At 45.0% G+C, this 20,307-nt stretch overlaps 1 protein-coding gene across 17 annotated transcripts in view; it reads left to right on the top strand.

The window, feature by feature from the left end:
* The window catches only part of CCNY (cyclin Y), a 318,347-nt gene that overhangs the window by 191,082 nt on the left and 106,958 nt on the right, over positions 1–20,307 (top strand). Inside the window, exon 1 of one of the 17 annotated variants that reach the window (XM_008537143.2) lies at positions 1,880–2,472. The exons of 15 other annotated variants lie outside the window; for them this stretch is intronic. In XM_008537143.2, coding sequence (XP_008535365.1) covers positions 2,442–2,472 — 31 coding nt within the window. In that variant the 5' untranslated portion in view covers positions 1,880–2,441. Of the gene's footprint in view, positions 1–1,879; positions 2,473–18,306; positions 18,540–20,307 lie in introns of those variants that run through there. One more of the 17 variants, XM_070601619.1, reaches the window with a different exon arrangement.

Raw genomic sequence — 20,307 nt, 5'->3', positions numbered from 1 at the left:
TTAACTCAGAACGTTTATTTCCCAGTGGTGTTGAGAATTGCTCTGGAAGCCCTGTGAATCTCTTCAAGTCCTTCATTGTCCATAAGAATGGGAATCCTTTTGATTTGAGAAGAAATTGGAACCTTATTTTGGGAAGTGTCATAAAACAAGTTGTGAATTTGGGAAAGCATCCCGCCACGTAGTTACTGAATTACTGCCTGAATTTCCAAGTTGGCCTGTGTTAGACTCGCCTGGGAAAATGGTGGTGAAGAGCACCACAGAGCAACAGCAAGATTCCCTGTTGCCTCCGGGCTTTTTTATTACGTAAAACTTTGTGGTGGTGATTTATTTGATTGTTATTGTCCTGTTCCACACATAAAGAATGTTTGACAGATGGGTTGGAATGGAGCCCAGTTGGAAGGAGGGCTCTGAACCAGCTGCGTATATGGCCTTGTTGCCCTGGAAATCACTCTAGCCATGACTACGGGTGGCCTCTGGGAGCAAAATACACTCGTGCAGACAGGTGGCAATGGGACCAAACTCTAGCCTAGAGGAAACTGGGGAAGGAAGAGACCAGTGTAAGCACAACGTGAAGGAAATTCAAGTCCAGGAGCAAGTTCTTCTACCTCTTATGTTAGAATCATTGATACTAGCTTTCACAACTCATCAACCTTTAAGTCTCAGGGTTTAATACAGCAAAAGTTTATTGTTTAAAGTCGTATGCAGACTAGGTGACCCTTCTCCATCTTCTCTAGGGTAACTTCAGCAGGATGAGAGAGATGGAGTAAGTATACTTAACTGCCTCACTTTGGAAGTGAGAAACATCACTTCTCCTTAATCGGTTGGCCTGAACCAGTCACATGGCCCTAGCTAATTGCAAAGAGGGCTGGGAATTGTAGGGAAGTGTGTGGAACGCCAGTCTTTGCCACACCTCCTGCATTGCTTTGACCTCTCATGGCAGCTTTCTGTCGAAGAGGTAGGTTAGAATTGCTCATTTTTGTGGATTATAATAGAGGTGTCCTCATTCTGCAGTCCCTTTCAAGGGGCAGGAGAAAGAGCTTACCCCATAGGGAGCAGAGCATAGTGGCTCAGAGTGTGGCCTCTGGTGTCTGCATTCTTGATCCACCACCTACTGTGTGACTGTGGGCAAATTATTTAACTTCTCTGCCTCAGTTTATTCATTAGTAAAATGGGATCACTGATAGGACAGTTGTAAATCTGAAAAATACTGCCTGGTACACAGTCAGTAGTCATCATCATCATTGTCATGGTCATCCTTTAATAGTAGTCCACTTTTCACCCTGTGCTAGCAAGATCACTGGCCCTTTGTATGTGTGTGGGTATGTCAAGAACTAATAAATATCCTCATGTCTATTTATAGTTTTATCTCTAGGGGAAAGATGGGTGATGGTCAGTTTCAGTTAAAATGTTTGAGCCTGTTCTTTGTCTTCATGAAGGGGAAGGTTACAGCCCGGTTCCTCAGGGTGCATTTGTAAACCCTGGATGCTTTGTAGAGCCTTTGGTCGTGCACAGTTTTCATCCTCTGGTGTTTGCCTTCTCTGGCTTCTCTTAGGCATTTGAAGGAATCAGATCTGCATCTTTTAATTGCACTCATTTATTTTAACTTCCGTGCTCCAGTAATAATGAACAAGGCAGCTATCAGAGCTGACTTCGCTATGCTCCAGAGAATTGTAAGAGGTTTTACTGCGTGCTTCAGGGGTCCCTCAGCATGTCTCTGGGTTGACAGGGCTGGAGGGTGAAGAGGAGCTGCCGGGGACAGTTGGCCTTTCCGACAGTCTGCCCTCTTTTCTCATCGTTTCCACAGAGCCTTCCGTGGGATGCTGTGTGATGCTCAGCTGATACCGTTTGCAGTGGCTTTAAAAAAGCTCAACACCCTGGCGTTTTGGAGTGTGACTGCTTTAGGAAAAGTCATCAGTAAAGCTTGAGGCTGAGGCTGTTAAGTGTAAAATGGGTTTTGTGCCTCAAGGTAGAAGCGGAATCATTTAGCTTCGATTTTAGTGACGGGCTGAGAGGGTGTGTAGCAGAGCTGAGTGCTCTCCTGCATGTCAGGGCTTGTGGACCTCAGTAGCTGGGAGCAGGGAAGTAGGGAGCTGTCCTCTGTGGCCTGGCTGCACTGTCTGCTGAACTTGTGCCACACCTGACGCGCACCTGTGTCTGCCTCCAGCTGGGGCTGGAGGAACGGAAGGGCCTGGAAACCCTCTGTGCTTGATCACTGCGTCTTCTGAAAGAAACGTGTGCTGCGAAGCTCTTTCTGCCTAGGAGGGAGAAACTGCAGAGAACAAGGCAGAAACATGCCCTCATTTGAGCCTGCAGAAGAATTGGTTTTCAGCGAGTTTTCATCTGTCAAGTGCTGAGAGCCAGCCATCTGCTACGAGCAGAATTATCTGTAAGGTACCTCTTGTCTGCAGGGCATTCACCATGCCCTCCAGTGTGGTGTGGTCATGGTGCTACGTAAAAATGATAACAAATGGGGTAAGTAATAACTGAGAATATTCCATTTGAGCTCAGAGTAGAGAGTGTGCAAGAGTACGAGGCATATGAGGACTGTGGAAGGTAGAGACAAGCGTAGCACAGTGGTCCCAGTGCAGCTCTGGGACCAGCTGATGAGAATCTTGGCCCCACTGCTTACTCAGGTGAGATCAAACAGGCGATTTATTTCATTATGCTCAGTGTCCTCCCTGGAACAGGGGTAATAATAGTATTTATGTCATAAAGTAGTTGTGAGTTAACGCATGTGAAGTACTTGGGAGACTGTCTTGACATATTGTGAGTGCTCAGTTGTGTTACTACCATTATTTGGGAATTCTTAAAGAAAAGTTAATAAAAAAGTGGTTGAGGTTAATTGTGAAACACCTCTAGTATGATATGATGCTAAGGAATTTGGACTTGATCCTGTAATCTTTGAAAATTTTAAACCAAAGAATGACATGAAGAAAGTGCTTTAGAGACGCTGGGACATTGGCGAGTAGTAAGGACAGGTCTGGGTGAGGGGACAGCAGGAAGACCGACTGGGAACCTGTTGGCATCATTAGTACAGGTGTGCACCAGGTGGTGGCATTGGGAACATAAAAGAAGAAGAGCTGGGCTCCGTTGGACCTTTCCCTTTCTCCACAGTGTGGGGGGCATTCAAGGTGCTAGATTACAGGCTGAGAGAGTGGCTGGGGGGATCGTTTGGAGACTATCCAAAACAAGACCTCTGTAGACACACCACTACTTTCAGTTTCATCCTTGCTCTTACAAATTGATCTGAAGTGCCTTCTGTCATAAAACACTTAAAAAATATATATATTAAATATATATATTTAATATATATGTAAAATAGGTTTTAACACCTTCTGATCATTGATACAGCATTGTGACTGTCTTCACTCTGCTAAAATTAGGAAACAGGTTGACTACTAATTCCTAGATAAACTTTCTAGTTAAAAAAGAGAGAAATATGTCTATTTTATTAGGCACATGTCGAATTTGGTCCTGCAAATGATTTCTTCCTTATCCAATTTCATTTTTCTCTACATGGAAAGTGTTGGTGACTCCTGTTCTTAATTTTCTGTTGTGCTTAATTGGGATCCTATGCCTATCTGTCTCTCTTTTACAGATAAAATAGTGGAAGTATCATCACGTATATAAATTTTCATTTAAACCACTCTTCTCTCTAGAGAAACCCACATAAGGCTTTATCTTTTGTTTGTATGTAGGGATGTATGTGACACTGCTGAGTGGTTCTTGTCCTTGCGAGAAGAGAGCTTGGTAAAGTTCTGGAATCATTTGCCTTGTCTGCAGCAGAGGCTAGTTGTGGAATCTGGTCCGAGTGCCCCTAGTGGTCAGCACGGAGCTAGCTTGAGGAACGAGCCCCTCTGGATGTTCTGTGACTTTTTCACTGGTCTCCTCCTGTTTCTCGTGACGGTGTGAACCTGCTGTGGTGATGTGTCTGTGCCTCTGACTTGGCACAGGTAGCTTTCTGGTGACTTTACAACTACTCATCTTGCATATCTTCAATTTGAGCTCCAAAAAAGATGAAAATGGCCAGAGTGCGACTTGCATGATGTAAAACCCACACCTGCGATGGGGATTTTGCGGAGTGGAATGTGGGATCCGGGATCACCTTATCCAGGCCCTGAGAATTGAGTCATGAGGAAATCACTGTCTTACTTACCCCCAAATCTCATTTGAAAATAAAAACAAAGTCTCACCTAAAAATAGGAACTGAATGTTAAGTAAACTTAAAAAGAAAATTTAGCTCTCAAGTTGCAAAAACAGCTGCTTTCTTTGGGCAATTTTGCTTGTTGAACTTAAGCTGAATGTGAATGGAGAATATTTCTTAACTACTAGTTTGGAGTCCAGATGGAAATGAGTCTCAATTCTCATTTCAGAATCTTATTTGAGGGGCCGGCCCCGTGGCCGAGTGGTCAAGTTTGCACACTCCACTTTGGCACCTGGGGTTTCTTTGATTTGGATCCTGGGCATGGACCTAGCACCATTCATCAGGCGATGCTGAGGCGGCGTCTCACATAGGACAACCAGAAGGACCCACAACTAAAATATACAGCTGTGTACTGGGGGGGCTTTGAGGAGAAGGAGGGAAAATAAAATCTAAAAAAAGAAAAAGAGCCACCTCCAAAATCTTATTTGAACTCTCTCTTGTGTGACTGAGGTGACAATTGTGTCATTGTTTACTAATTCAGAATCGCAGCATTTTAAGCCAAATTGGAACACTTCATAGTCAAATGTAAATTTGCGTATTTCCACTTTTTTCTTGCTATCACTGCCAGCTGAGTTGCCAGGCCTGCGTCTGACTGAAGTCGTGCTGAGCGCCCTTGTCCATGCCTGCTCTGCCTTGGGGCTGGATCTTGGGTGTAGAATGAAGTTCAGAGGACCCGGCTGACACATCCCGGGCTGCGGCCGTGCAGGATTCAACAGGCTGCCTCTGGAGAAACCCACTCGCGTGCTTTTCTAAGGCCAGTGTGAAAGGAGAGGACTTCTTTAGGATGGCATTCGTGGTTTCATGGACTTTTTGTTACTTTCTTCTCTCTGGAAGTTACTGTCTTCCTGCTGTGGGACAGATTAAAGCCACAATTAATGTTTAACTCAACATGCTGCTCCCTCTTTAATCGCAGTAAATCTGAACTTTCGTCTCCATCGCTCCGCTTGTCGCAGGTTTACCGACCAGCAGCTTCCAGTCCTCCCCAGGTGCGGCCCCTTTCCTGTATTCTTCTAGACCGTGCTGACCAGAGCTTGCTGGTCTGCCTGCGTGTTCTCAGGTCAAAGGCTCAGTCGCTGTCTCCCGCCTCCCTCGGGTATTCGGGAGAGGCAGGGGGTTTTCGTGGGGGACTCAGTTGCATGCCCTTTGGCTTTTTTCCAAACTGCCCTGCTAGTCCTGCTCCCGAGTTCTCTTAGCCAGCCTCGAGTGAGTCTGGGATGAACTTTTCCTCTAGTTATGGGCAGCCCCGCCCCATCTTCCTCATTCTCATTCGGGATGCCAGTTCTTACAGCTCATCCTTTTTGTTACTTTTGTTACTTTTTGTTCTTTTCTTTCCTTGCTCATATAGTAGCCTGTTAGGTTTGATTCAGGTGGTTCTGTGTTCCCCTCAGATGCTTTTCTTAGTAATAGCAAACACGAATGCTTTAATTCCTGTAGGCCAGCTATTGTTCTCTATCTTGGGTGAATTTTACCTCAGTCCCCCTAACAGCCTGGTGGGGTGTGTGTCCTCATAGCATCTCCGTTTTGCAGATGGGGAAGCAGAAGTCCAGGGAGGGGAGGGCACCGCCTCAGGTCCTCAGGTTGCTGAGGAGGGGAACCAGGATTTGAACTTAGACAGCCTGGCTCCGGAGCCCGGCCTCTTGAACACTTCTCTACATTGCTTGGTAGTTCTTGGTACCTCTGCTCTCTGGAATCTTCTTTCCATCTGGCCTAGTGGCCCCCAGGATGGGTTAACTCACGCGTATGGTATTCAGTCACGATTTTATACAGGTAGTTGTGGTGTTTTGGAAAAAGCATTGGCCTTAGAACTAGCTCTGGGTTCCTGGCTTCAACACTTGCCTAATCATGTGACTTTGGACAGCTTCGTAACCTCTTTGATCTCAGTTTCCCCATCTAACTTAGAGGCATTTGAGAGGATTAAATGTAAGTAGCAAAGTACCTGGCACATAGTAGATGTTCAGACAATGGCAGTTATATTTATTATTTAAAAAGTTGAGAACTGTTAACCTTAGAAATATGCTATTTTATGTTTACAGTCAGTCATTTCTGGTTTATAATGGATGGGGCCAAGAAGAGAGATTTCTCTTAAGTTTCTTTCAGTTTGGGAGAAAGTAAGGTTTGTTTTTTGTCCCTTAAGAGCTAAAGGGATAGGAGAGAATTTTGCCATTCAAAACCAAATATTTTTAGCATCTAGTTAAGTGTGAAGATAGTGATTTATCTTTTGCATGTGGCTTTTTTCTGTTTACTTTATCTCTAAACAGTATTGACTGATTTACTTGTCTACCTAGAGTATAGGCCCTTAGAAACTTTTCTCTAAAAGCGCAGTAAAGCTGTATTGGCTTTCGTTTAGTTGCAGTCTTTGACACTGACTTCAGATTGTATTCGGGGGTGCTAAGTCACCCACAGTTGCTGCCTTAGTCATGGGCTGCAGCGTCGCTTGACCTGTGCGCCTGTTGTGAGCGTGTCTGCTGTGCTCAGTGCCCGCCCTGCCTTGTCCCTTGAAAAGACACCGGGCTCCTCAGGCGCTGTTTCGTCCGTGTGCTGTTTGCCTCTGGTTCAGCCAGCTTTCTGTGGGAAGTCTTCTTCCATTTATTTCCGTTTTCTGCTGAAAGAGGCTTTTTTGCAGGGAGGGGGCATGTGCATTGAGGGTGTTTGTTATAAGCAGCAGGTTATCTTGGTACACTGTAAGCCAACGCTGTATTACAGAATTTTTCCCGAGTTTGTTGAGTGAAGGCAGATGTCTGTCTGGTTTTGATGGCTGAGTCCTTTTGGAGAGCCATGTGGGGAAACCTTTTGTCCCGAAGGCCAAGAGGGACTATGGCCTGCCTCAGTTCCTGGGCTGCTGGCCAGAGACAGATTAGGTACATGATTAGAAATAGCAGGGCTCTTTCATAGACACAGTCCTTTGAAAATTCTTGAATTTGCTTTTCCTGAACTCTCGTAAGGCTGCACTTACCCAGGCTCACCTAACAGGAATCACAGAACATCAGGGCTGGAGAAGAGCCCTTCAGATGGCGTCTGAGTTGGCCTTTCAGTGTGGAAATGAGGAAATCGAGGCGGGGGTGGTACTTGCCATGCCAGGAATGAGGTGGCGGAGCAGAGAGGGCGGGAGCCGGGCTCTGCACCAGGCTGTCTGGCCGTCCTTCCCATCGCGGCTCTGCTGCGGGAAGGGCCCGGGGACTTGAGGAAGTGGCCTTGTCTCCTCAGCTGCCTGAGGTGGGTAGTAATCATACCTCCTGCAGAGTAGTGGTGAGGATCGGCTGAGTGAGTACAGAGCATCGGGAACAGCACCCAGCCAGCCTCGGGCTCCCAGATGTTAGTCAGTCCGTGTGAATTGCAGGCAATAATCCCTGCATTTCTGCTGTGCTTTGTGGCTTATTCTCACTCGTTGTCTCCTCTGATGCTCAGATGCACCTCAGGGAGGTGTGTCTGATTCCTGAGTGCCGGCCTGGGTCATCCAGCTCACGGGTGACATGACTAGAGGCCGGTCTGTCAGCTTTCAGGAGTTCAGCTGAGCGCGAAGACGTTGTCCCCAGACGTGCCTGAGCAGGCATAAAGGTGACAAAGTTCATGCTTGAACGCTTGTGCATCCCGTGATTCTAGGAAGTCCCTCTTCTGAGAACCTGTTTGCTTTTAGGGACAGTTCTCGAGAAATGGCTCATCCAGCCTTGGTGCAAATAGCCCCGTGTGCCTCGGTGACCACTGTCAGCATGCGGTCGCTGACTTTGGACAGGCATCAGCAGCAGGTGAAATACTGTTTAAAATGCTCTGAACTAGGAAGGCAGGATTGTGTGTAATACATTTTAAAAAATACTCTTAAAATTTCTCTAACAGCACGGAATATTAAAGCGTCGGTTATCTGGAAATTCTCTGATGCCGAACCAGTGGTTTCACGGACTGTAAAGCCAATATCCATCTTTCTGGAACTCTTTGTCTCAAAAGTAAAATGTTAACACCAGGCCAGAAATCTTTCTGGAAACTCTTCACCCTGGTGCAGTGTTCTACACGATCGCTTCCGCATGAGAAGCCCTCTGACAGAAGAGACTGCGGGTTTGTCCTGAGGAAGGAGCCGAATGTCCACGCCTGGGCGTCCCAGCAGCCTTTGCGGCCTGCTCTTTACCAGCAGACTGAGTTCTCCTGAGGGAAGCCCTCGTGCCTCTGGGGCTTCCTGTCTCGGCCCAGGCGGGCTGAACCGCAGTTGCAGAAACAACTTCGAAGACACACTAGCACACTCTTCCGGAGTGTATTTGTGTTTTGTGCAGAGATAAGATCCTTTTAATATTCAGGCGCTTTAAATTAGTGGTTAAATGCGACAGCCCCGATCACAAATTGATTAAGCATCGTCGAAAAGTCTGCTGCTTAAGCCGCAGCACTAGGGCGCGCTGCGCGCAGTGAATTCTGTCATTGGGACGTAGTTGGCACCAGACAGACTGAGGCAGTAAACTGTGGGAGCGAAGGCGGGTCTCAGAGAGTGGGGCCTCCACTGGCTCTTTCGGAACAGCGCGCTGGGCATGGCCCTGCCTGGGGCTGGCCCGGGCCGTGCGTCTTCACTGGCTGCCCAGTGGAGTCCCTGAGTGCCTTCACGATCGGCCAGGCCTGAGCCCACACCCGCTCAGTCTGAAGCTTTTGGGGTGGACCCAGGCATCAGTGGTTTTAACGTCCAGGTGACTCTCCTGTGCAGCCAGGATTGAGCACTGCTCCACTCAGGACGGATTAGTGAGCGTTTTGTCTTGTGTGCAGAAGAGCCCTGACGGGTGAGGAGGAGCACACAGTGTTTGAGTCACATGCCCGTCCTCCGTCCATTTGCAGAAACGAGCATACTTTCTGTCTGATACATCACACGTGGTAAGATATCAAGTATCAAAAATGGAAGGAAAGAGAACAGAAAACTGAGGTTGAAAACGTAAAATGAGACAGAAAGGAGGCTAACATAATTCCCTGAGCCCTAAGGACTTGTTGTGACCGTGGTTCTCAGTTTTGTGGCAGCCGGTGTCAAAGGGAATCTCCTTGGCTTCGCCATGAACAGTGGTTCCAGGCTTTGTTCCATTTCAGCCTGCCTGGGTACCAGGGCTGACAACGGCGTGCGCTCGGTAGAGCCCTGTGCTAGGGCTGTGGTATTTTCACACCCTGTGTGTGTGTGCGCGTGCATGCATGTAAGTGTGGTTTGGACCCCTTGTGAATCATGGGAATCAGGCACTCCTGCATCCAGTAGAACAGCTGCATTAAATACCAGCATTTACAAAGCAGGGCACCAGATGGGATGAATACGTAAAGAGGGGACAAGAGTAGATACTGTCTGCTTCCGTTTATGTGAAGTCTAGGAGAGACAAATCCGGTTTCTGATGGTAGAAGCAGATCAGGGCTTGCCTGTGGGTGGGAGTAAGGGGGGTGCCTTGACTGGGAAGGGCCACAGGGCATTTTTTGAGGTTATGAGTATAGTCTATATCTTGATTGTGAGAGTGGTCACTTGAGTATATAAATTTGTCAAAACTCATTGAAATGTACACTCAAAATGGGTACATTTAATTATATGTAAATTATTACTTCGGTAAAACTGAGTTTTAGAAAGCGGACCAGGAATCAAAGTAGACAAGGAGTAGTGGTGTGGGCAGAGGGTGCTTGCGTTGCTTTGCGCCTAGGGTTGGTACATCATAAGCAAGTTCCAGGCAAGGATGTGGTTATTTCCTCTGTGCTTAAAATACTTGCTTCGTGAGTGCATGTTGTAGTTTTCCATCCAGGCCAGCAAGGCTGCAATCAAAAAAGCTAATTTCAAAAAACTTACAGGGGCCGGCTCTGTGGCCGAGTGGTTAAGTTCGCGCGCTCCGCTGCGGTGGCCCAGGGTTCGTATCCTGGGTGCGGACATGGCACTGCTCGTCAGGCCACGTTGAGGCGGCGTCCCACATCCCACAACTAGAAGGACATGCAACTAAGATATGCAACTGTGTACAGGGGGGATTTGGGGAGATAAAGCAGAAAAAAAAAAAAAGATTGGCAACAGTTGTTAGCCCAGGTGCCAATCTTTTAAAAAAAAAAATCTTACAAAAATAAATTGTATTACTCTTTTTAGTTTCTTTTTCTTTTCTTTGATGCATATGATTGAATGTGGTTATGTCTGGCCTGAAAATTCACTCCCTGGTGGACATGGGTCTCAGAATAAATCCATTGCACTAGCTCAGTGTGTGGCGGTGGCCTGCATTTGGCATGGAAAGACTAAGCTAAAGGTGGTATTTTCTTCTATTAAAAAAAGCCAAAACAACGTAGTTCTTTTCAGGCTCCTGATGGCTAGCTGTAGTTTGGCAGAAGTTTAGTAAACTTAAGTAGAGATCCCTTGGGGAGAAGAGATGGTGGAGGCAGTGTGATAGAAAACATGGGTCTGGAGCAGCCTGACCAGCTTCCAGCTCCAGCTCTGCCACTTATCAGCTTGTACCATTGGGCAGGTTACAATCCCTTCCAACTCTCTGTTTCTGTATTTAAAAATGGGAACGATAATAGAATCTTCCTAAAAGCCTTATGGTGAAAATTAACTGAAACAGTGCATGTGAAACCTAGCACATAAGAAGTGCCCCATAGATGTTAATGAATATGTATGTGTATAAATATGATAACATACATTGGTACACTCTCTCTCTCCCTCCCTCACTCTCTCTCCATATATACGAGGAAAATTCGTTGTGACCCAGCATAAATAGGTGACAAGGAAGTTGAAATTAACTTGTAAGATTTACCAAAACTAAGATATAATGTCAGCAGGAGTCTGTCAAAGGTCTTAGTAAGACAGACTGAAATTAAGTCTCAGTTATGTCCTTCATTGAGATTTAAGGAAAAGCAACAAACCAAGTGCAGACAGTTGCCAACTGTTGAGAGGAACCTAGCACCCCAAGCTGTGTCCTGGCCCGCAGCCCTTACTTGGGCCTGGCAGCAGCTCTTGCAACAGCCACTTAGCCAAGACATCTAAACTTCCCTTCCTTTTGATAAAATACCTGTTAATACCTAGGGAGGGAGTTGGGGGAAGGTCAGTGTTATAGTTTGGGGGAGCATAAATTGGACCACCTCTCTTCATTGACTCATTCTTTTTATATGTATGTAAATACATTCTGTCTGATTATATGTTATTCTTTTATCCATTTAATAGCTATTTATTATGTACTTAACTGTATTCCGTGCATAGGGTTAAAATATTGGACAAAAACAAATGCTGTCACTGCTCTTCTGTTGTTTGTAGTCAGGTGGGAGAGATGGGTGTTGGTCAGATGAGACCACCATGGTTAGTGTTGGAGGCATTTCGTGAGAGCCTAGAACACAGAGGAGCTGAGGTCGCTGGGCCTCAGGGAAGACTATGCTGAAGACGTGATGGCTGAGCTGAGATCTGAAGGATGGGTTAGGCATGCAGTGGTGGCGTGGGGTGTTCTGAGTAGAGGGAAAAGCATGTGACTTGCTGCCATCTGGGAACTGCAGGAAGCTAGTCTGGCCAGAAGAAGAGAGAGAGATGGGCAGGGCCAGATTAAGCAAGGCCATGTAGGCTGTACAGTCATGCGTTGCTTAACAACAGGGAAACGTTCTGAGAAATGCGTCATTAGGCAGTTTCATCCTTGTGAGAACATCTTAGGCTGTCCTTACACAAACCCAGATTGTACAGCCTTGCTTCACACTTAGGCCGTGTGGTAGGAAGCTTATGGGACCACTGTCGTATCTCTGGTCCGTTGTTGACTGAAATGTCATTCTGCAGCGCATGACTGTGTTAATACTTTTAGTATTTGTGCTGTGAGCAGTAAGAACACACTGAAGGGATTTAAGGAAGAGAGTGAGAGAAAGAGGGGAGGGCTGGAGGGAGATGCTTGTGAGACAGACATGGTCAGAATTGACTGGCTGCTGTGGGAATAGATTAGAATGATCTGTATTGGATGTGTGGCGATGAGTAGTATAGGTGAGAGGTGATGGAAGTGAAGAGAAGAGGATGTGTTGGAGAGAGATTTAAGTGGTAGCGTTGACAGGATGTGTTGGATACATGGAGTGAGGAAGCTTCTGGTTTGTGCAGCTGCGTGATGATTCCATGAGTGCAGGGAATAGTGGAGGAGAGGTCAGTGTGGGAGAGCAGGGGTGTATCTGAGTATGTCCCTGCCCCGTGGGACATCCAAATGGGCATGTGCAGTGGGCAGCTGGACAGAAGGATCTTGAGCCTCGAGGAGAGTCTGGGGCCGAGGCGTGACTCTCAGTTGTCTTTCAGAGGTGAGCCTGCCGAAGGAGAGGCTCTCGATAGACTGAGTCAGGAGGCAGCCTTCAGGGATGTGCCTTGAGCACCCCAGCATTTAGTGGCAGGGAAGAGGAGGATGAGTCTGAGGGAGCCTGGAAAGGAGTGGCTAGACAGGAAGAAAACCTGGAGGGGAGAGTGGAGTGGCGAGTGTGGACGAGCACTGCCGTCCAGAGGATTCTGCAGCCTCTGCGCTGGGCTGCACACTGTCAGTGGGGCCGCGGGAGGCGGGTTTTGGTGGCATGGTGAGAGCCAGCGTGGAGTGGGCTGAGGCCGGGGGGCGGCAAGCAGCCGGAGACAGCATGGACCACTCCTCCGTCAGAGGGTTGGGAAAGGGATCACATAGTCGGGAGCAGGAAGTGGGTTTGGGGTGGAGACAGTGGATGAATTTCTCCTCCTCTTTTTAAAAATGAGAGAGACTTAGCATGTTTAAATGTGGATGAGGGACATTAAATGTCGATGTAGGAAAGAGAAGGGTAATTTATAGCGCTAAGATTTCTGAGAAGATCAGGAGATCTTCTACACTAGAATCTGGTGTAAACGGAGGGATGAGGCCTGGCTGGGCTGTGACAACAGCTGGTGCAGTCTCTGTGTACGGGGACTCCAAGTGGCTCAGCTCTGATCTGCTTTATGGAGAGCTACTTTATGTGGCTGCGACAGTGTCTCAGGGCACAGTGTTGCTTCCGTCACTTCCACTTCCTGGGGGCAGAGGCTTCTGTCTCCCTCAGTACTTACAGACCTTGTAATAACACTAAACTATTTACATGATTGAGATAATGGGCCAAGAAAATGACACAATATTTCCTCCCTTTGACTAAGGTAGAATTTTGTAAAAATTAATATAGTGGTGATTTCATTATCATGAAAGTCAAGAAACTGTGTTGTCATCGTAAATTTATATGGAATGACTTGATCAAGTATTTTAGATTTTACACAGCAAAACAGAATAAAAAATCCCCTTGGCAGAAATTTTCTGTCAAGAAGTCCTTCTTTGTATTATCTTCCAACTAACATCTAGGAATGTTGCGGTGCTCACTATACTTAAAATAAATTATTTTTCATATGAACACAGAGCACAACCTTGTATTAATAAAAGAAAAGGGACAGAAGGAAATACTACAAAATGTTGACAGAATGGGAGGATTTGGAATTTTTATTTTTTCTATATTTTCTAAATATTCTGTTAACGAGCATATTATAAATGAAGAAAATAGGCAATGAAAGTCAGTGTACAAAATTTTGTATATTGCACACACTATTATACAGTCACACGCCACATAACTAAATATTTCAGTCACCAACGGACTGCTTATGTGATGGCAGTCCCATGAGATTAGTATCATAGAGCCTAGGTGTGCGATAGGCTGTGCCATTCAGGTTTGTGTAAATGCACTGTATGAAGTTCGCACAGCTACGAAATCGCCTAGCGATGCATTTCTCAAAACGTATCCCCGTCATTAAGTGATGCATGATTGTATTTAAAAATGCATAATAAACGGACTGGAATAAAATTTACCAGAATGTTTACAGGAGTTTTTCTGAATTTTTGGTTTTTTGGTTTCTATTTTTTGCTCAATATTTATTTTTATAATGGATAATGTGAAGTTAGATAAAAGCAAACATATGGAAAAATAGACATTTCAGAGATATGAGCGTCTTTTAAGAATCATTGGACTATAAGCTCGTGCATTTTACTGCACTGGGTAGTGAAAATGTCATGATTGTCAATTTAATTTTTAGATTCCACTTAGTATTTTGATTGCGTATGTTTGATTTATAATAGAACTTCAGAAAAATCTAAACAAACTTTTGAAATCCTGTATCAAGGCGTTTTAGGGGAGGTATTCAATATCTTATGTGAGTGTATTCCAGATTCCAGAGAAGGAATTTTAAGATATTCTGACAGCGTGTTTAATTTCTCTTCTATGAGTCTGGCCAGTGATGTTTTCTGAAAGGAAATATTTTGGTTAGTAGAGCATGTTGTCTTATTCCTAATACATATTGAATTATGGCTTATCTTATATATTATATGGTTTAACATATATTTTTTTTAAATACCAATTTTGGAGCTGAGTTAATATGACTCTTTGTCTTAGCCAAGTACTCCTTCACTTCACAGTGATCATTTGCTACCAGCGACCTTGGCAATCAGTTGAAGATGACGAGCGGCCTCATTTGTGCATAACTGTTTCCTTGAAGAAAGTCTGAGGGGCAGGAGACAGATGTAAGTGCAGAGGGAGTCCCTTCCCCAGAGTGCACACAACTGATGAAATCTGTGCTTCTGGCCTTGACCTCTGTAGAATGTGGATCCTTATCATAAGTTGAGTGTTAGTTAGAACGTCAAGTTTGTTGTTTCTCAGCACTTTATTTAACTGATAATCCTATTTTAGATCAGTTTCCTTATGTAAAGATCACTAAGCATTAATTGGTGACATATGACAGTGAGTATCATTCGCTGAAAGTGGCATACCGAGTGGAATGTGATCTCAGCTGTTCTGGAGTGCTCACTGGGTGGGTTCTGTAGTCAGGCTCCACGCAGTCACACAGTCTGCTTGACCGTGGTGACGGTCTGTTAGAGCACGGTGACTGCTCAGATGTGTCTGGTCAAGTTTCTAGAGGCACAGTGGTGTAGTGTTTGCATTTAAAAAAATTCTGATGGACTTTAAAAAAAGACAGGTATGTCTGCATTTTTGTTCAAATCTTAGCGCCTGTGACATTTAGATCATACATAAAAGAGAATGCCTGTTTGGGAAATTTCATTTTACTACCAAATCTGGTATCTGTCTTGTCAGATCTTACTTTTGGTGTCTTGAGTGGTAACGCGGATGGGAAAGCTAACCGCCTAGAGTTAGTTGCCCTGCAGAGCTGCGACTGCCCAGGGCGCACCCTCCGTGCCAGGTTCCAGACACGCCGGAGGAGGCAGGACTGACTAAACAAGAATACAGTCCTTTTCAAAACTGACTAAAGCCTCTGCTGTGACCGTGTCTCAGTTTCCATGTTCACGTTGACAGTTTAATTTTCACAGGGAGCGAGGTGTGGTTCTGCTTACTAGGGGAGCTCCCGGGAGCATTTTCCCTGCCCCGGGGCAGCAGCGTCCCGGCGAGGCAGAGTACTGTGTTTTTAACCTCAACAATTTGAGGAGCTGCAGTGTTATGTTTACTCCTAATAATAATTCCTCTGTTATTTGTTTTGCTTTGGGTTTTTTATGTGCTGTAAGCTCATAAACACTGTGTCTCTGGTCGCCTTCTACCAGAAGCACGCCGGATGCTGGCCGTCTAAGCAGCCCGGGCGGTGAGGCTGGTCTTTGATTCTGTGATGCTCTTGAAGGAAGCGTGATGAATGACCTTTACGTCTGACAAACTGACAAGGGCTGTCTTGGGGGTATTCTTGTTCAGAAAATAACTTGGAGGAAGGTGTCACTCAACCAGGCAGCAGGGGCTCCTTCTGGATCCTGTATACTTCTCAAAGGTGTGCTTGGCCAAGGGAACATCTGTTTAAATCGGGAATGTGGAGATGATCGTGTTACAGACCTGGAGCTGCACGTTGGAAATGGCCCTGGCAGGGGTTCAGGGATATGTGAATGTGTTCTCCCACATCCGTCAGTCTGTCTGTGTCTTAAGCTGACTTGCTCTGTCCCCTGAACTCTTTGTGAGCAGGATTGGGACTTAGTGGCATGTCCCCAGAGCCGACCTGCTGTCGTGCACATAGTAAGCACTCAGTAAGTGCTGGGTGAACTGAAATGCAACCGTTGAATGCAGTACAGTCCTGGCTCTCCGTGAGTTTTCATCTAGTACAGTCGTGTGCCGTATAATGACATTTCGGTCCAAGATGGGCTGCGTGTACGGTGGTGGTCCCAAAGGGTTAGTACCATGGAGCCTAGGTGTGTAGTAGGCTCCACTGTCCAGGGCTCTGTAATTGCACTCTGTATGTCCGGATGGTCACACAGTCGCCTGACGCTGTGATTCTCAGCGTCTCCGTGTCAAGCAGTGTGTGGCTGTGCTGAGGTGAGAGAAGCAGGACGAGGTGTGAGGTGGTGAGGAGCAGAGCGCGGCGGGGATGAGGCCAAAGCTGCTAGGGCTTCTGTTTGCTTTGTTTTTGTTTCTCATCTTCTAGGCATGATGCCACAGGTTAATGGTTTTGAGTAAATATCAGACTGGATGTTGTGAAACAGAACTGGAGATGACAGGAGAGATGAAACAGGCAGGTTTCTCTCAAGTTATTTTGGTTAACTAAACAAGTGTCACTTGGTGGGGAAGAGCCTTGTGTTTGTTTGTTTTTGTTTTCGTTGAGAAACACCAGAGTTTAAAAGGAAGGGTCATCCTGAGCTGGGAAATTGGGGTTCTTCAGGCACCTCCCATCCTGAGCCCAGGGTTCACTGAAGTAGCGTCGGGGCCTGGAACACCCAGAACGTCTCTCCTGTTTTTCAATCAAAATAATGATAGTTAACTGTTTAACTAGTTAACTGCCCTGGAGGGAAACACAGTTCACCAGAAGCTTGCATAAAGCAGCGCTCCCTTCGCTTGGCCTTCGGGCTGGTAGATTTGGGTGTTGGTTAATGCACCCAGGACTTGCCAGCTCCTCTCCTGACTGCTGCGTTCCCAGGCCTTGCCTTCCCACAGGCCACTGCGAACAAGAGTCTCGGGCAGTTGTCCTTACTCACCACACCTTAGAGGCGGCTCTACCCGGAGCTTCTCTCCCTTGCTGAGTTCACGTTTGGTTTGGTTCTGCAGGACATTAACATGGTTAAATAATTGTGCAGTCAGGTGACATAAGTTTGCCGATGGGGTCTGCCAGTTTCTAGCTTTGAGACATTGGGCCAATTATTTAAATCTCTCCATGCCTCAGTTTCCTCATCAGTAAAATGGGTATACTAATAGTAGTATCGCGTTGTGCTATGTGAGGATTGAGTGAGATCATGCACACACTAAAATGAGCTTGGTGCCTAGTGTGTAGTAAGTGCTCACTAATGCTAGAGGATTTCTCATTACTCAGAAGAGCATGTTGTCTTCTAGCTGCATCAGATAGGTGGATCAAAATGTGGTCCTTGGTCCTTTCAGCAGCATAGTTCGTGAGGTCAAAAGTCCTTTCAAAGTAACGCCGGCACGCTATTTACGTTTTTCGGCGCGTTGGCGTTGCACTGATGCTCAGAGGCGGTCAGCGGTGGGCCAGCTGTTGGCTCCATAGCATGCGTGAGGCAGTGCAGCACACTCTGTGCTGGTCACAGTCTTGACTGCCACACACTCCCAGTAAAAAGAAAAGGAGTTTTACTTCAAAGCAGCCTCACAAAGCAGTAACGAATATTAATTTTACCACGTCTTGCCTCTTGAATATACGTCTTTTTGTATTCTGTGTGACGAAATGGAAAGTATGTATGAGGCACTTCTGCTCCATACGAGAAGACAGTGGCATCTCGAGGAAAGCGCCCAGGGGATGATTGAGTTGCCAGCTAAACCAGCTTTTTTTTATGGAACACCATTTTTAGTTGAAACAATTGTTGACTGAAGTTATTCAGGCAAATGTATCTGAAAATAAAGAAAGCGACCCTGTCACTTCAAGGAAGACAGCCAGCAATGTTTGTTCCCAATGATAAAGTCCAAGATTTCATGTGAAAATTAGCATTTTGGTAAACTTGTATCTGCTCCCGGAGTTTAATGGCTTCCTATGACTTAAAGACTTTTCTCATGAGATGGGGCTGATACCAATTGGATTTTAAAAAAAATACTGTATAAGGAAGTGTGTCAGCATTTGGAAGATCTGTATAACTCAGTGAACAAGTATTTTTCAAATGACCAACGTGTTACAAAATCTTGCTTGAGCAAGATATGCATTCAAAGTACCAGATAGACCAATGGACTTTAATGTAACAGAGTACAGAAGGTTCATTGACATCGTGTCAGATTGCACGTTTGCAGCTAACGTTTAAGAAACTAACACTTGTCCAGTTTGGGCATAGTATCTGTGAAGAATATAATCATCTGAAAGGCTGTTAAAAAGCTGTTCCTTTTCCAGCCTCGGCTGTGTTTGAGGTCAGATTTTCTTCATACACTTCAGCCAAAGCAGCCTGCTTCCACCAACTGAATGAAGAAGCAGGTAGGGGACCTTGCTGTCTGCTTTTAAGCCAGACATTAGACGATTTAAAAAAATGTAAAACAGCATCACTCTTCTCACTTTTGGGTTTGAGAAATATAGTTAGTTTTCACAGAAATAAGTTTTTTTATTATAATGTGAAATGGACTTATTTTTATTTAAAATGAATGAAGAAATATTAAAATTTCTGTTTTAATTTCTAATGTGATAAATATTAATAGATATGTAAACCACAGATCTTTGAGGTCTTGAGTAATTTGAAGAGTTATAAAGTGGTCCTGAGACGAAAGAGTTTGAAAATAGCTGCTGTCGGTCCTCCCTGGGTGTGTGCTGTTAGACAAGTAATGTAAGCTCCTAACTTCAGTTCACATCTTTTCAAAATGGGGAGAAAATGGAGTTGCTGTGGGATGGAGATAGTCTCTTTTAAGGCACCGAGCTCAGTTCCTGGGGTTTAGTAACTGTCCAGTAAATGGATAGCTCCGTCTCTTGTTACTATTATTGCGTCATTTCAACCACATTGTAAGCTCACTTGGGTGCGTCTCTGTGTATTATGAGAGAATATACAGAGTCTCTCTGTTAGTGCTGCAGAAAGTTTTTAGTAAATGCCTGATAAACAAGTGAGTTGGAACATTTCTAGAGAGTGCCTTTGAAACAATCCTTGATTATTCAAGCACTAACCTTGAGTATTTGACTTGCAGTTCCATGGTGTCAGCAGTTTTAGCATAAAATTAAAAAACAGCTTTGGAGCAGTGAAGACTGTGTGTGTCCCACTTGTCCTGCTCCTTGCTCTGCCGCACGTGAACTCTGATTTTCACTAACTCCCTGCTTCTCACAGTTTCATCATTTAAAAATAAGTGTGATGAAAGGCTGAAATCCTACCATACGTTCACGTTCAAGCCATAGTGAATTTCATAATAGTTTTCTTAAAGACACGGGGGAAAGGACAGTGGGAGAGGAAAGGGGAGCACATGGATGATCTTGTGACCGAGAATCAGAAATTACCAGATAGATGTTAGGAGATAACCATTCGGATTGCACAGGAGTTTTTCACTTTAAGACTGGATTGGCAACTGTAGGGCAAAGTAGTAACTGCTCAACAGAGAGGTGGGTTGAGAAGTGAGAATTAGAGTTTAAAGGTAACTGTTACCTAATGCCCATCAGAATTGAGGATACTGATTATTTGAAGTTTTAACACAATTTAAGAAGAAAAAAGATTTCTTTGCTCATATTTGTGTCACCAGCATAACTATGTAAGTAGATATAATTTTGTGTGGTAGATACATTTCCAAGAAAGTTATATATATATAAAATTCTTGAAAATTTAATGCTTAAATTAATCTTTGGTCATTTAGATAAACTTTTCTAATGAATATGTTTATATACTAAGCCTGCTATTTGCAGAGAAGCGTAATTTGAATTGCTCCATTACTGTCCTTTATAATTTGTTGCAGCCTTTTTCCTATCCTTCTTTGAACTTGTCAGTGAAATTGCTCACATTTAGGAGTTTTCTCTCTCTCCCCGCTCCTTCCACGTGTGTGTGTGTGTGTGTGCGTATGAGGGAGAAAGAGAAACAGTCCTCGAGGTTGTGGCTATAATCTGTCATCCTCTAACCTTTGAATTCTCTCTGATCTACCTGACAAATGCTTTAGAAACCAATGCTGTACTTAAAAAAAATTTCTCTTCACCTAGCTAACATTCTCTTTAGTTGTGACTTGTTCTCATTGCAGAATCCCATAGAACCTTGGCCGTTTTGTTAGGGAGGGAGAAGCAT

The sequence above is a fragment of the Equus przewalskii genome, chromosome 30, assembly GCF_037783145.1.
Source record: "Equus przewalskii isolate Varuska chromosome 30, EquPr2, whole genome shotgun sequence".
Taxonomy (NCBI): Eukaryota; Metazoa; Chordata; class Mammalia; order Perissodactyla; family Equidae; genus Equus; species Equus przewalskii.
Note: the sequence above shows the minus strand (reverse complement) of the source record. Positions and strands in the feature narration are given on the sequence as shown.